The 14,702-nt window shown below is 36.8% G+C and overlaps 1 protein-coding gene across 2 annotated transcripts; it reads right to left on the bottom strand.

The window, feature by feature from the left end:
• Positions 1–11,301: 11,301 nt before the first annotated feature.
• On the bottom strand, positions 11,302–13,726 carry LOC131038680 (uncharacterized). Of its 2 annotated transcripts, XM_057971197.2 has the most exons (4): positions 12,983–13,726; positions 12,258–12,763; positions 12,068–12,173; positions 11,302–11,890 (listed from the first exon to the last, which is right to left on the bottom strand). In XM_057971197.2, the coding sequence occupies exons 1-4, from the start codon at positions 13,608–13,610 to the stop codon at positions 11,499–11,501; spliced, it is 1,632 nt and encodes a 543-aa protein (XP_057827180.1). In that variant the 5' UTR covers positions 13,611–13,726; the 3' UTR covers positions 11,302–11,498. The 2 variants fall into 2 exon arrangements, with proteins under 2 accessions (XP_057827180.1, XP_057827179.1); XM_057971196.2 differs by having other exon boundaries at positions 11,302–12,173; positions 12,983–13,723.
• Between the last annotated feature and the right edge of the window lie 976 nt (positions 13,727–14,702).

The following is a 14,702-nucleotide window of genomic DNA, read 5'->3' on the forward strand; positions in this document are numbered from 1 at the left end:
TAAATATTTAATATTTTTTCTTAGTGTATTTTCTTTACATTATATTTATTTTTTAATATATTTTATTTTTATTTATATTTTTTTGATAATTTTAATTATATTTATAGTAAGTTTTTAATATATTTTATTTATACATTTTTTAATGCATTGTATTTATGCTTTTAATATATTTTATTTAATAAATTGTAATTATATTTTTAGTAAATTTTTAATACATTTAATATATATTAATTTTTTTAAATATAATTTCTTTATTTAAAATGTGCTTTATTTATATTATATTAATGTTAAAAATGTTAAAAAATTGGAGAGAGAGAGAGAGAGGGCCCCCCTTTCTCTCTTTTTCTATCTCACAAAGCCTCTCTCTCTCTCTCTCTCTCTCTCTCTCTCTCTCTCTCTCTCTCTCTCTCTCTCTCTCTCTCTCTCTCTCTCTCTCTCTCACACACACACACACACACACACACAACCTCTCTCTCCCTCTCTATCTTTTTATCTCTCTCAACCCGTCACTCTCTATCTCTCTCAACCCCTCTCCCCATCTCTTTCTAACTATTTCCCTCTCCCTTTCCCCTATCAATTTGCAACTCTTGTGCTAGCGCATGTATGAGGTTGCCATGAGCTTAGCACTTAGGGTATTTGTTTTTATCTGTCACCCCCCTCTCTCTCTCTCTCTCCAATTTTTGAACATTTTTAACATTAATATAATATAAATAAAATGTATTAAAAATTTACTAAAAATATAATCAAAATTTATTAAATAAAATATATTAATAGTATAAATATAGTGCATTAAAAAAATTATATAAATAAAATACATATAAAAATATAAAAAACTATATCAAAAAAATATATAAATAAAATATATTTAAAATTTATTATAAATATAATTAAAATTTGTTAAAAAATATAAAGAAAAATATATTATATTTAAAATATACTAAGAGAAATTAAAAAAATATAACATAAACAAAATATATTAGAAATTAAATATAATATAATAAAATATATTAAAAAATTAAAAATTAAAAATAAATTAAAAATATAGATATCTTAAAAATTTAATAAGAAAATATACTTCAATTTTTTTTTATGTTTTGCAAGCATGTTTCTAACGTAGGTAATGTTACCTTGGTTTTAGCATTTATATATTTTAGTAAGGGTTCTTATTAAATTTAAAGAATAAAATAAATAATTTTTAATTAAATTTAAAGAATTGATTTTATTTTGTATTTAATTGTTTATTAAATTTATCATTTATTATTTATAAAAAAAAATTATATTAGAAATCGAGAGAATCCAGAATAAGGAGGCTAGGCCTCAGCGAAACAAAGTTGTCACCACCACAGGACAACAAAAATCAAAGTAACAATAGGGTGCATAATCCACACAAAAGAGTACTAGCAAACTAACTGCATTATGAGAAGTCAACAAAAGCATCAAGAGAGGATGTCATCATGGGGTTCAACCCATGTCGACCATCCCTGAGGTCCTTCCATTCAAACAATGGTCTTCTGACTCTGAATTTGTGCCAGCATCTCAACTTGGGCGTAGGAGGGCTCCCTGTTATCTTTAATTTTGTTGTTTAGCTTCTTGAGAACCTCCTCAAAGGGGGATAGGTTGTCCTCATTGCGCCTCCACTCATAAGCATCCTTCATCTCATTAATGAACATGGTGGCATGACCATCCTTGAGGAACCTCAGGAGCTTGAGCTTCTCCGTGTTCATAGTAGAGGCAACCTGCACGACAATTTTGAAGAATGTGAATCATCGAAAGGATTCAGTAAGGGCCCTGGCTTGGCCTTAAACCTATCAGCATTCCTAATTTTCCAAATATACCAAAGAATGTTGGTAGATAAATTAAACCAAAAGATATTAGCATCCTTTTTCAATCCTTTAATGTGCCCAAAAATAATTTCCATAGCATTCACAAGATTAGGGATAGAAAAGACAAACATTAACTAGATTTCCTTAGCAATGGAGCAATCAAAGAAGATATGCCTGCTAGTCTTAGGAAGTTTACAAATAGAGCACAAATCATTATTATCATAATTCCTCTGGAGAAGCCTATTAAGTATCATAAGACATTTAAAACACTTGATTTTTGGCTCGATCGGACTTTTCCATAACATGCTGAAGGTCTTTTGCCATTGCATAACAAGTAGATTAGAATACCATAAACTGTTAACATGCTTAATGATGGAAGCCTCATAAGCTAAGACAAAGTAAATGTTACAAGCCTTAATTTTAGCCAAAATAGTACCATCAACCCATTTAAAAGACATAAATCTATGAGAATCAACATCACAGTTTTTAGGAAGACCGAAATCAATACAAGTCTGCTTAATCATGTTGTAGGTTCTTTTTTGAGTGGGGGGGAGGTTAAATTTTGAGCTGAGATCTTCCCACGTGATAAGAGTGTCATGTTCCAAAATGTCAATAAGATATTTGATCCCTTTGCTAGCCCAGGCTCTAGCCGAGCATCCTTGAGTAAGGGCCAAGGGTTTGCCAGCGTGGAAGAGGTTCCACCATAAGGATCTCTTGCCATGAATCAGGTCACCATTGTTGACACTAGTGTTGACCAAAAACCCCCTAACATGTTCCCAGGCTTTCCAAATAGACTTGAACACACAAGTGCCCTAGACAGAAATAGGAAAACCATTGGCCACAAGGTCGATGAGAGGTAAACCCTTCCAAGACTTAGCACTCTTAGGGACATCCCTCTCAATATTGTGTCTGATTAAAACCTTCCAAGGTTCCTGACCTTCGAGAGAATGGAAGATCCACTTAGCCGCAAGGGCAATACCTTGGATCCTAAGATCCTTTAATCCAAGGCCACCAAGAGATTTCTCAATATGGCACCACTTCCAGTTAACAATGTGTAATTTATTATTACCTTTGCCATCGGACCAAAGGAAGCGTCTAACAGCCTTTTGAATTTCTAAGATCTGATAGTTTCTAAACATCCAAGCAGAGGAGTAGTAGATATTATAGGAGGAGAGGATTTTTTTGGCACACTTGAACCCTACCAGCTAGGGAGAGGAATCTATTGTTCCATTTACTAAGTTTCTTATCAATTTTCTCCTTAACCCATAGCCACATATCTTTGAGGGAAGGGACATCGAGAAGGGAACTCCAAGGTATCTAACGATTTTGTTACCTCCACCCCATTGGTAGCCAAGGTGTCCAAACCAGTCAAAGGGGTGATCCATCTAGCTAAGGAAGGTAGACTTGGTCCGGGCGATCCGATCTCCATAAATTGACCCAAAGCATTGGATTTTAAGGTTAAGGTTATCCATGTTTTTCTTGGTGAACTCTAGAAAAAGAGTCATGTCATCGGCAAACTGAATATTCATCAATTCATTATCATCAGGAAGCCTAATCCCATTAACCTTTGGGGAGAGGGAGTTATCCCTAAGGAGGTAGAATAAAGCGTCAGAGGCAATAACAAAGAGAGAAGGGGCCAAGGGGTAGCCCTATCTAATGGACCGAGAGAGAATAATGGAAGAGGAGAGGGAGTCATTAACATCAATCTGAGCAAAGGCATCTTGAAGGAGGACCTTGACATAAGTACAAAATTCACTAGGAAAGCCAAAGGCTTCAAGCATCGTAATAATAAAGTCCCATTCCACCCTATCATAGGCTTTCTCAAAGTCAAGGAGAAACATAGCAGTGTCTTGACCAGAGACTTTAGACCATTCCATGGCTTCCCAACTTGTGATGAGATTTTCCAGAATATACCTACCCTTAATGAAGCCGGTTTGGGTGGGGCAGATGAACTTGGGTAGGAGCTTTTCCAATCAAACGACCAATATTTTAGCCAGTATCTTATAGGATACATTGAGAAGGGTAATGGGTCTTCAATTCTTAACAAGGGCCTTGTCACCATCCTTGGGTATGAGTTTAATAATGCCCTTATTGATAACATTGCCAAGGGAACCCTTACCCAAAGCCTCATTGTATATATCAAGAAGATCAGAGAAAGCCCAATTAAGGTTGGCTTTGTAGAACTCAACTGGGAGCCCATCAGGCCTCGGAGCTTTGTCATTGTGGAGGGATTTGATGGCTTTCTGAATTTCATCAATTGTGAAATTTTGTTTAAGGAGGCAAGATTCTGCCTCGGAGATCCTACAGTGAATAATGGACTTGCATTTAAGTCTAAGGGCCTTCGTAGCCTCAGAGTCTTCAGAGGTGAAAAGTTTTTGGTAGAAGAGGACAAAGGCTTCTTTAATGTTATCCAAATCAACAATTTCTTGATTATCAACAACAAGTCTATCAATCTTTTCCCAATTTTTCTTCTGTTTAAGTAGATTAAAGAAAAACTTGGAGCCTGTTAGTGTAGGTTTTTTTATTTTCCTTATGTTAGGGGGTATTTATTTTTCCTACACATATATTATTAAGCTTGCTTAGGTTATTAGGTGTGGTTAATATGAGGACACGTGGCGGAATACATTAGCTACATGTGTAACTCTCCACCTCACATGGGTAGTTGAGTTACACACCCTCTTTTGGCTTGTTGTGCCACCTCTCATAACCACTATTTTGTCATTTCCTAAGTGGGTTATGGGGTAGTTGGGTTTCTCACCCTCTTTTGGCCTTATGTGCCACCTCTTATAACTCCTTTTTTGTTTTCATGTAAGGAGGTTATGCCACATGTTTTGGCATTTACCAAGTAGGTAAAAACCTCCCACCTTTTATGGGGTAGTAGGTAAAACCTCCCACTTTTTATGGAGGTGGGAGTTAATGCACCTCTTGGTTGTATATGCTATTATTTTTCTATATAATAAGCAATATACTCTCACCTTCACAAGGGAAGTGATAGCTCGGTGAGAGTCTTCTCTAAATTCTCTTCTTTATCTCTATTTTTCTCTCATATCAGATTTATCTTCATTCAGCTATTTTGATCTTCGATCATCCGTTGCTTGGAGTTGCATGTGATCTATGACCGACATCAGATCCTGGCTCAATTCTTGCTTCTCACAGAATTTAACAGAGCCTTTATCGCCAAATTGGAGCCAATGGCTACAGGCTCTAATCATGGCCCCCTTGATCTTAACTCACTAATGTAATCTAAGGGCATCCCTAGTTTTCACCACTTGGTTGGCTAGGTCAGGACAGGAAGGAGTCAACTGAATTTCATTTTCAAGGTGAAGCAGATTAAGATTAAGGGTCTTTTCCACAAATTTGGAGTCTTTGGCCCTTTTTTTACCAATAGTTTGGAAGAGTTTTTGCCAGGAAACAACATTATAATTCCACCTATCAATATGTGAAGCTAAGTTCTTATTATCCTTATTTTGGAGTCTGATGAGGTTAATGGCAACAAGAACATCAAGATCTTTTAGTAAATTAGTGTTAAGAATGAACTTCTTAGGCCCCACCACATTGGTAGGTAAGGAGTTAGCAAGTTTGATGTGAGTAGTAATAGGGTGGTGATCCGAGAGAGTAAAAGGCTAGACAACAACAAAATTGCCATGGTTACTAGGGATAAATGAAAAAAACATCTTTATTGGCATAAAAATGGCCAAGTCTGCAATAAATTCTATAACAACCTTTTTCGAAGTTGCACCAAGTGTTCCAGAGACCCCTTGTATCGGCCTTATTACCGAGAAGAGGATCAAACAGGTTTTTCATAAATTTCATTCTATCCCAATGGGATTTTTCAGAGCCTTTCCATTCAAAAGCATTACCCCCCATTTTATCATCACAATTCTCAATCATATTAAAGTCTCCTCCAAGGATCCAGGGAATATCAGGTAAGGATGCAATCCAATCCCAAAGGGAACTTCTTTCCTTATAGTCGTTGGATGCATAGATAGAGCACACCCCAATGAGGGTGTTGTCAACATTAATAGAGGCCCAAACAACCCTGTTACAGGGGGAGCAACCCTTGTCAGTAATATGGTTTGACCATCTGAGATTAATGAGCAGTCCAACACCACCTTTACCCCTGAGGTGATTGGAGAAAATTTTGATGGAGTCTTTCCATATGAAATTAAGGTTAATATCCAAGGTAAAATTAATAGTTTTAAGCTCTTGAAGCATCAGAAAGTCTAAGTCTTTATGAGAGTCCAAGAAACGTTTAACAATCTGCTTTCTGTCTGGGGCTTCCATCCCTCTAACATTCCATGAGATGTACTTCATGGTAAACAGGGGGGAATTATGAGCGCTTAGCAGCATGAAGACTGCTATCACAGCCAAGGAAACCCTTGCCCTTCTTCTTCTTATCAGAGGGGGCCTTGTTCTTTGAGCCCACGAGGTGTCCTCTTCTATTGGGTTTGGAGCAACCCTTAATTTGATCATCATGGTCTTCACTAGAATCATCATTTCCTTGAGAGACATTTTCAGAAGGAGGTTCTATGTAGGTAGTAGGCTGGACAGGGGTATCATTCACTGCCATCCAAGGAATTTGTGTGGAGGACAGGCTAGAGAGAAAAAATACAGAATTTCTATCAGCCCTAGTATTAGCAGTGATGACCTAAATCACATCATCAACATCAAGTTCTTTGAAGACTTTTAGAGGCAAACTCACACTAGATTCACTAGTAATACCGATATAGGGGGTGGGATCGACGAAGCCGAGGTTATCAAAGATGTGATTAGCCCTCGGGGAAGTCACAGATCCATCACCCATATGGAAATCACTAGTGCACCTGCCAGGGGTTTCAAAATTATTAATGATACTCTTAACTTTTGAAAAACTAGCATCAACTGCAGGTGGGGGGAGATTGACATTATTTTGAGCAGGGTTAACACTAACATTATTAGACCTAATCTTATCAATGGCTAATTGTTACACATTCTTCCTTCTGCGCTTCTTAGACTTGTTTGTAACCATTTGAAAACTATCTTGTTGTTCCACACCCGACTATTCTATGTTATTTGTAATAGGGAAGCAGGGGGAGCCGTATTGGTTTGATAGCTTTTAGGGCATGTATCTAATATGGGTAGGTCAGGAATAGATGTAGGGGTGCTTCTCATGACAAGCTGGACCACAGGGGAGGATGGAGCCATAGGGTTAGGGGGGGGACCATTGTTATCCGTATGGGTTCTCCGCGAGTTCAAACTTGAGGATTTCTTATTAAGAATAGGGAATTTTTTACAAACATGGCCATCTTTTTTACAGAGGAAACACGCATTTAAACCCCCTAACATTTCCAGAGGGTAGGAGAAGGTTTCTCCCTCAATATTAAGATTGAAAATATTAGGAAGATCAATCCTAGGTTTAATGGAGATGAGCACTCTAGCATCAAGATGGGGCACGAGCCGTCGAGAGTCATCCATACAAAGGAATTTACTAATGGGTTCCACAATTTGAGGGATAAATTTCCACAAAAATGGAGGAATGTTCTTGATGATTACCCACCTAGGGCACGACAGGGCCAAGATTTCTTCAGAAATCGCCTCAAGAGACCAACCTAGGGCATGAAATGAAGTTTTACCAACATTGCAATACAATTTCTTAAGAACATCTAACTGCATTTCATGCGTATTAAAAACCTCTAATTTAAAATTCCAGTAGTTATGAAACCAATCATCCATAAATTTCTGAGGAGGGCATTTATCAACATCCACACAGGCAAAAAAAATTGCAGTGTCTTTCAACCTGTTTTTTTCAATAGCAATTTCATTGGCCATAGAATCATTAAGCGAAATGGAGCTAGTGTTGGAGTCGAGGCCAAGGTCCATACCATCTGGACTCACTCCACCATCTCCACCAACGACAACGAATCTGGCATCCTGGTTAATTATCGACGAAACCCTACCCACGGCTTCACTGAAGGTGTTTTTTGGTTGTAGAGGGGGTTGGGAGGAGGTAGGTGAAGGATGAGATTAAGGGTCTCCATCCATTTCCACCTCCATTAGGGCAGACAAGATTCACACGTAGAAGAAGCAATTAAAACAGAGGACGCAAAGTAAAGGAGAGCATTAAATGAAGAGTATAAGGAAGAATTGTTTGCAAACCGCTTGGAGAAGGGAGTCCTCCTCCAAAACCACCGAGTGTTTATGTGCCTCAATCCAGATTTGACGATCCACTTTCAGCAATTCGCAATTTTCGCCCACCATTCACGCTAGGTTTTCACCTTTCACGCAGAGCTTTTTCGTCTTTTGCCCTTCACGTAGAGCAGAGCATTTTTTATTTTTTCGATCGCATTCCCTTCACATAGAGAAGACGATCTTTTTTGTTTCCCTTCGCGCAGAGCAAACCCTAATCGTTACATTTCAGAGAAAACCAAAACTTCTTCGTCGTTCAGTAACTTCATAACATTTCAGAGTAGACAACATATTATTTTTTCCATTATGATTTTAGAGCAGAATATATCTTTCAGAGCAGACGCAACATTTCAGAGCAGAATCGCCAACCTATCCATTTTTAGAGCAGACCTACATTAATATTTAAGTTTTAATATAGATTTATTCTAAATCATAAGAAATAATATGCTATTATGTATATTTATATTATTAAAATTAGTGTTTTTACAAAAAATAAAAAAATCAAATAATAATATTTAAGCATTGTAAATTTATAAGCGTTGTATACTTAATTATGTATGTTTATATTTATATTTATTTTTACTTTTATTATTGTTCTTTTATAAGATTTTCTCTTTTCAAGTTAGAGGCAACATCTAATTCTAACATACTCAATACTCATTTGAGCAAAAGGAGGAAATCTATTCGCATGGTATAGTTTGGTTTAAGTGTTGACCCAACCCGATCATGATTTTTATCTTGGTTTATATAGTTTAGTACAATTAAATTTATTTCTTCTCTACATGTTTTTAATGTTTTTGACTTTCTAAACAAATCTCTCTCTCTCTCTCTCTCTCTCTCTCTCTCTCTCTCTCTCTCTCTCTCTCTCTCTCTCTCTCTCTCCCTATACATCTCCGTGTCTCTATCTCTATATCTCCATATTCTCTCTTCCATCTCTATCTCAATATCTCAGCATCTCTCTCTACCCTTATGTATCTCTCTCTCTACCTATCTCCATTTCCACCTCCATCTCCATCTTGATCTCTTTCTCTATCTCCTTACCCCTCTCTCTCACACTCTTCCCCCCCCTCTCTCTCCCTCTTTCTATCCCTCTCTTTCCCTCTCTCTCCATATTGAGAAACATTATATGAACCTATTGTTAATGGAGCACGATTATCTTCTTGATTCAAAGATTTTGTTTAGTCATCTTTGGATCCATGTAAGTAAAAGCATATTTGGTTTGAAGCTATCACTTCTCCATTAACATATTTATTGCACAAACAACATCATTTGCTAAATGATCTACCAATTGACATCATATTCTACACAAATGTATCCAAAAAATAGACCAATTTTTTTTCAATTAAACTTTTATACCTCTTCGGCATACCTCTTCGACATACCATTTTTGTTAATTTTTTTTTTACCTCTCTAAAATTGAAAATAACAGAGATAAAATAAAATTAAAGTGGTTAACTACCATCTTTACCCGCCACTATTGGGTCCCTCAAACATGGGTACTTTCCCTGTAGCACTGTCACAACGTTCCAAATATGGTCGACCGGTAAGATAAGAAGCGCCGACAACGCGAACAGAGCCGTAGAAAACAGTGAAACAAAATGTAAGCGTGGGGCAGCTTATTGAACTTGGCGGGACCCGCCATTTTTGTCTGTACTGCCTTGACAAATACTTTTTTCAAGGGTTAAAAGCACAGAAACAAGTCATTCAGAGCTGTTATCCACGTGCATTGCAACTTGCCCAAATTCATTGTTCTCCTTTGCTCACCTCTTACCTTTACATTTGTCCTTCCCTGTCATACTGCCCTGCACCGCCCTCTGTCTTTTGCCCTCGCTGACTGAGGTGACAGCTTCTCCTTCTCATTTCTAACAGCTTCATTAGAGGGTAAGGAAGGAAATCGGAGTGAAGGGGTACTTGGGATAAAGAAGATTGCAGCAGCACAGCACAGCACAGAACAGGGCACAATCCCTCTCTTGATTCTCCACTTAACTGTACGAATTACTGGGAATCGCTTTCAAACCCCAAATCCCCATGACAAACCTAAAGAAACAGCCTGCTTTCCAGCGTACTCCTGCCTAAATTTGGACACATCTCTGCATTTCAGCAAGATGGCTCCTCCACTGGGCGAAGGGCAAGCTTCATCATTATTCCCAATTTAGAATTAACTGTAAGATCCTTTTTACCATATGACCCCCTTGCTCATGTAATTTATTTTACTAAATAAAGATTACAATGTTCCAACAATTGGATTTTAATGGCAGATCTAAACTCCAACGACAAAATGGAAGACTTGGGTTGTCACAACTTATACTGGTCCCAAAGAAATTTATGCCTCCACTCTTTTTTTCACTCGCCTGCATTTGTTAGTCAATATTTCACTTCCTTCCCATACTAGATGATTTAGTGCTTACCCAGTTTAATTGCAGCTCCTCAATTCATTAATGATGTGCAGTCGTCGTATCAACGATTCAAAATTTCAAACACACTTCTGCTACTTATAACTTGAAATCTACCCAGAATAGTTTGATATTAGTTTAATTGTGTTTCTTATAGAGTAACAAACTGCAGTCAATGATAAATCTGATTTTGCTCCAACTGACATAACACTCACAAGACAATGAAATGATAACGAACAATTCCTTCATGGGAATCTGACATGGAAAGAACATAGCAGAAGTAACTTCTTACAATTCAGCTCATTTAGGCAAACAGGCATTGTAAGATGTTGAATAAGTCCAGATATCCTGAAGCGAATGTACATCCCCGCGCACACTAGTTATTTGAGCCTCTCTGAGGAATTCCATTTAATGTTAATCAGTGATGCTCTAACTATTTTCAAACAATCCATTTTTCTAAGTTCAATGCATGTAGAATTGGACCACAGTTTTGTCATTGACATTTATGGGATTTCTATATGCATTCCGAATTTATTCAATGCATGCAGTCTCTGTATGAAAGAGTTAAACTTTTTTTTTCTCTTTCCTGTTTTTTCTTCGAGAATTTTAGAAATATTTTTTAGAGGTTGAATTCTGTATATTAGCATAATCATTTCTGTCTTTGAAATGTGAGAGGCAATCAATTCAGAATTCTGTTCAATTTTGAGTAGTGGTGTATGAAAGACATTAGTGTTTTGTTCTCTACCGTGCGTCTAGTTATTTGATAGTAACAAGAAGATATTCAATGAGTTTTTAAGTGTGTTGACTGCGCACTTGTATGAGAACAAAAGAAATATGTATGACTATAAATAAGAATACATCTATGCTGCAAGTAAACGTTCTTTTTTTGCTGTCATAGGTTTTTGTTCAGTTGGTTTACAGAACGGCAAAATAGTTTCCGAATCTTCATTTAAATACCACATTACTTCTTCGAGAGAAGGGGAATGTAAGGTGTAGATACATTTCAGATAGTTTGGAGTGCATCGACACCGCCCCGAGCTTGGACTGAATTTTCACCGTCCCATACAGCAGTTATTTGAGTCTGCTTCCATTGATGATAGGAAGTCAATTACCAAGTCTAATGTCTTTGGGAAGAAGATTCATAGCGTATCTTCTTTCTTGTCCAGCGGATTACCATGTTAAATAGGCGGGAGAACAAGAATACATACAGTATCTCAGATATGAAATAACATATACCCATAACTAGGGCCGCTGGAAAGAGCAATACAAACCAAATCTTGTATCTTTCTGGCCCGAAAATGAATTGTTTGGAATGAAAACTAATGACAAATATGGTAATGGGAACAAAGGAGAGCATAAGCCATACGAGGACTGTTAACCATCCAGATGATTGGATGACCAGGTGTATGGCTGTTCCGAATGCTACTAACAGTGATATGAGTGCTGACCATAATAGATAAATACAGTATAATGTCTCCACTGGATTTCTACTCACGCCTGCAAGAATAGCTGAAGCAATAGAAGTACAGAATGAGAATACATCGCATATCACAAACAGTTTGAAGAGAAAAGCATCGATGTATACAGCTGTTGGTTTGCCTCCTGGATTTAAGTCCAGTCCTCCTGGTAAAGTGAAGGCTGCAGCGAAGGACACTGTGGCAATCAGAACTGCATTTATGGATATACCTTGGCCTTTGAACGCAAGTTTAGTAGTTGCTTTTCTAATCCATCTGGCATCTTCCAGCATCTCTGGAGTCACCACAGCACCATTTATTTGAAGCACTTCTTTGATCTACAAACAGTGAAAATGTCCATCTGAGTGATTTTAACAATAACTGAGAAAATACCTAGTTAAAAGTCTAGATTTTTCACTTACACTGCTGAAGAGTGCGGGATCTGTATCAAAATTCCTCATTGCTATTTGCAATGGAGTGTGCCCTCTGTTGTCGCAATGATTAAGTGATCTCTTTGACATTAAAGATAACATCATGTTTTTGAATTGGAATAACACAGCAAAACTGGATTCCTCAGAAATCCGCACGGCAGTGATGACGGCTAAGTGAAGAGGTTTTCTGCCATTAATGTCGACCAGTTCTCTACAATCTCTGGCGTACATTAAAATAATCCTCACAAGATCATATTTTCCCTCTTTCACTGCAATGTGAAGTGGTGACTGTTTCTCCCTGTCCTCTCTGTAACACAAAGAATTGTCTTTTTGCAAAAGTAATTCTCCAATCTGCACCATGAATTGATAAGATGATAAACCGGCCTGAAAAGGAAAAAATGGCGGAGACAATGCAGCCATGTGCAGGGCCGTCCTTCCGAATTCATCGGCTTGTTTCACCATTTCAGGCCTCTGTTCTACAAGCTTCACAGCAACACCTAAAAAAATTATATCACAAACTCTGAGCTAAGTAAAGATCTTTTAAGATTACATTGGATCTTTTGTTACCTATAAATTCACATCCGTATGCGAGGGTTTCTAAGATTATTTTCACTCTAAATGTACAAATTTGCAGGTACAATAATCCAAAATTTAATGGAAACTCTGTAAATATGGCAACATTATGAAACCGAAGCGAGTAGAAACACAATATTTACCTATGTGTCGGTTGAAGACGGCAGAATGGAGTGGCGTTTGGCCGTCAGATCTCTTCAGGCCGATGTGAGAAGTCATGAAAGGTAACAAAATTTCAACAATATCAGAATGACCGCCCTCGGCAGCTGTAAAGAGAGCTGTTTCACCGGCATCATTTAATGCACCGACCAGGCCGCCATCATGGTCATGGCTTAGGAGTATTTCCACTACCCTATCATTTCCCCCCTTTGCAGCTTCATGAAGAGACGTATTTCCTTCCCAATTTACAGAGTTCAAAATATCACCAGCCTCTACATCTCGTTCGATTATTTGAAGCAATAATTTCACTAATTTGTCATGGCCATGGAAGGCTGCAATGTGCACTGCAGTATTTCCATCTGAATTCTGTGCCCTAAGAAATTCGTATCCTGCCACAGGATTTCGGTTAGCGACTTGCAGCAATCTTTCAATGAATCGGAGATTACCGCGAGAAACTGCTATATGTAATGCAGAATTTCCAAGAGGGGTAACCTCAAGAAGAACATTAAGCTTAGCCCTGAGCAACTGGTTAAGCGTATATACATTCCCCACTACAGCAGCCCTGTAAAGCCTGCTGTCCATTCCTTTCAGGAAATCTGCAGTTTCATCCATAGATATCACTGTTTGCTTCCGGAAAGCTTTCAAACTACTTTTCCGGAATCAAAATGTAATATGAAAAAAGGCCAACAAAGGGAAGATCTTTTTGTTTGAATCTGAATAATGGATGTTGGCATCAAAATCATATCGAGAAATTTTTAGTCAATCACCGAAAGCTGCTTGTGTGATTGATCTTCGTGCTAATTGTGTCTTTCTCGTGATCTGTCACGATTGGCCGAAAGGTAATAGCCACTAAATTTGTCGTACATGCGGTAAAAAAGAGTATAATACATTGTAGTGTTCAGATGTGGCATGGGTAATTACTTCTTGGTGTAGACAAAATTAAACATTGAATTATAATAATATTATTGTAACAATTATGTTTTTTTTGGGCTTTGTTCAATATGTAAAAATTACTTGTTCATGATCTTTTGTGTTGCTGACTATGTGAATCCACCTATTGGGCAGCAGCCATATCTTCTTCTTCTTTCTCTTTTTTTTTAGTTTTGTTTGTGTTATGTTCTGTTGTGTCTAATATTTCTTTGATCAATTTTTTTAATTTTCTTAATCTAATTAAAAAAAATATTTTATTTAGTGAAGAGATATTTTATTTTATTTGAAAATTATTTAAGAATTATTATATGCAAATTATATTATTATATTTTTTAATTTGAAGAGATATTTTTTATTTACTTAAAAATTATTATTTTATAATATGTTATAAAATATATGTGGGTTGTGTTTTGATTTTTACGCATACAATTTCAACATAATAGTTTGTCTCTTCTTCTTATTATGAAATGTTTCTTGATGTGACTAGACTAGACATATATTTGTAATAGTGAATTTTGTATATTAGTGAAATATATTTGTAATAGTGAATCTTTTATATTAGTTCCAACTTTTATTTAATTTTGGACCCATTTTGATGGATGTCTCAATGTGCCTTAGTGTGCAATTACATATCAAAAAATGATAGAATCTTGTATAAAGTTGCCAATTGATTTCTTGATTGATCATCCTTTGCCATTTACATACATTCCAACATATTCAACCTTATCACATCCTTTTTCACACTTGTTTTCATACACCTTCCATTTATTATAC

The sequence above is a fragment of the Cryptomeria japonica genome, chromosome 9 (genome assembly GCF_030272615.1).
Source record: "Cryptomeria japonica chromosome 9, Sugi_1.0, whole genome shotgun sequence".
Taxonomy (NCBI): Eukaryota; Viridiplantae; Streptophyta; class Pinopsida; order Cupressales; family Cupressaceae; genus Cryptomeria; species Cryptomeria japonica.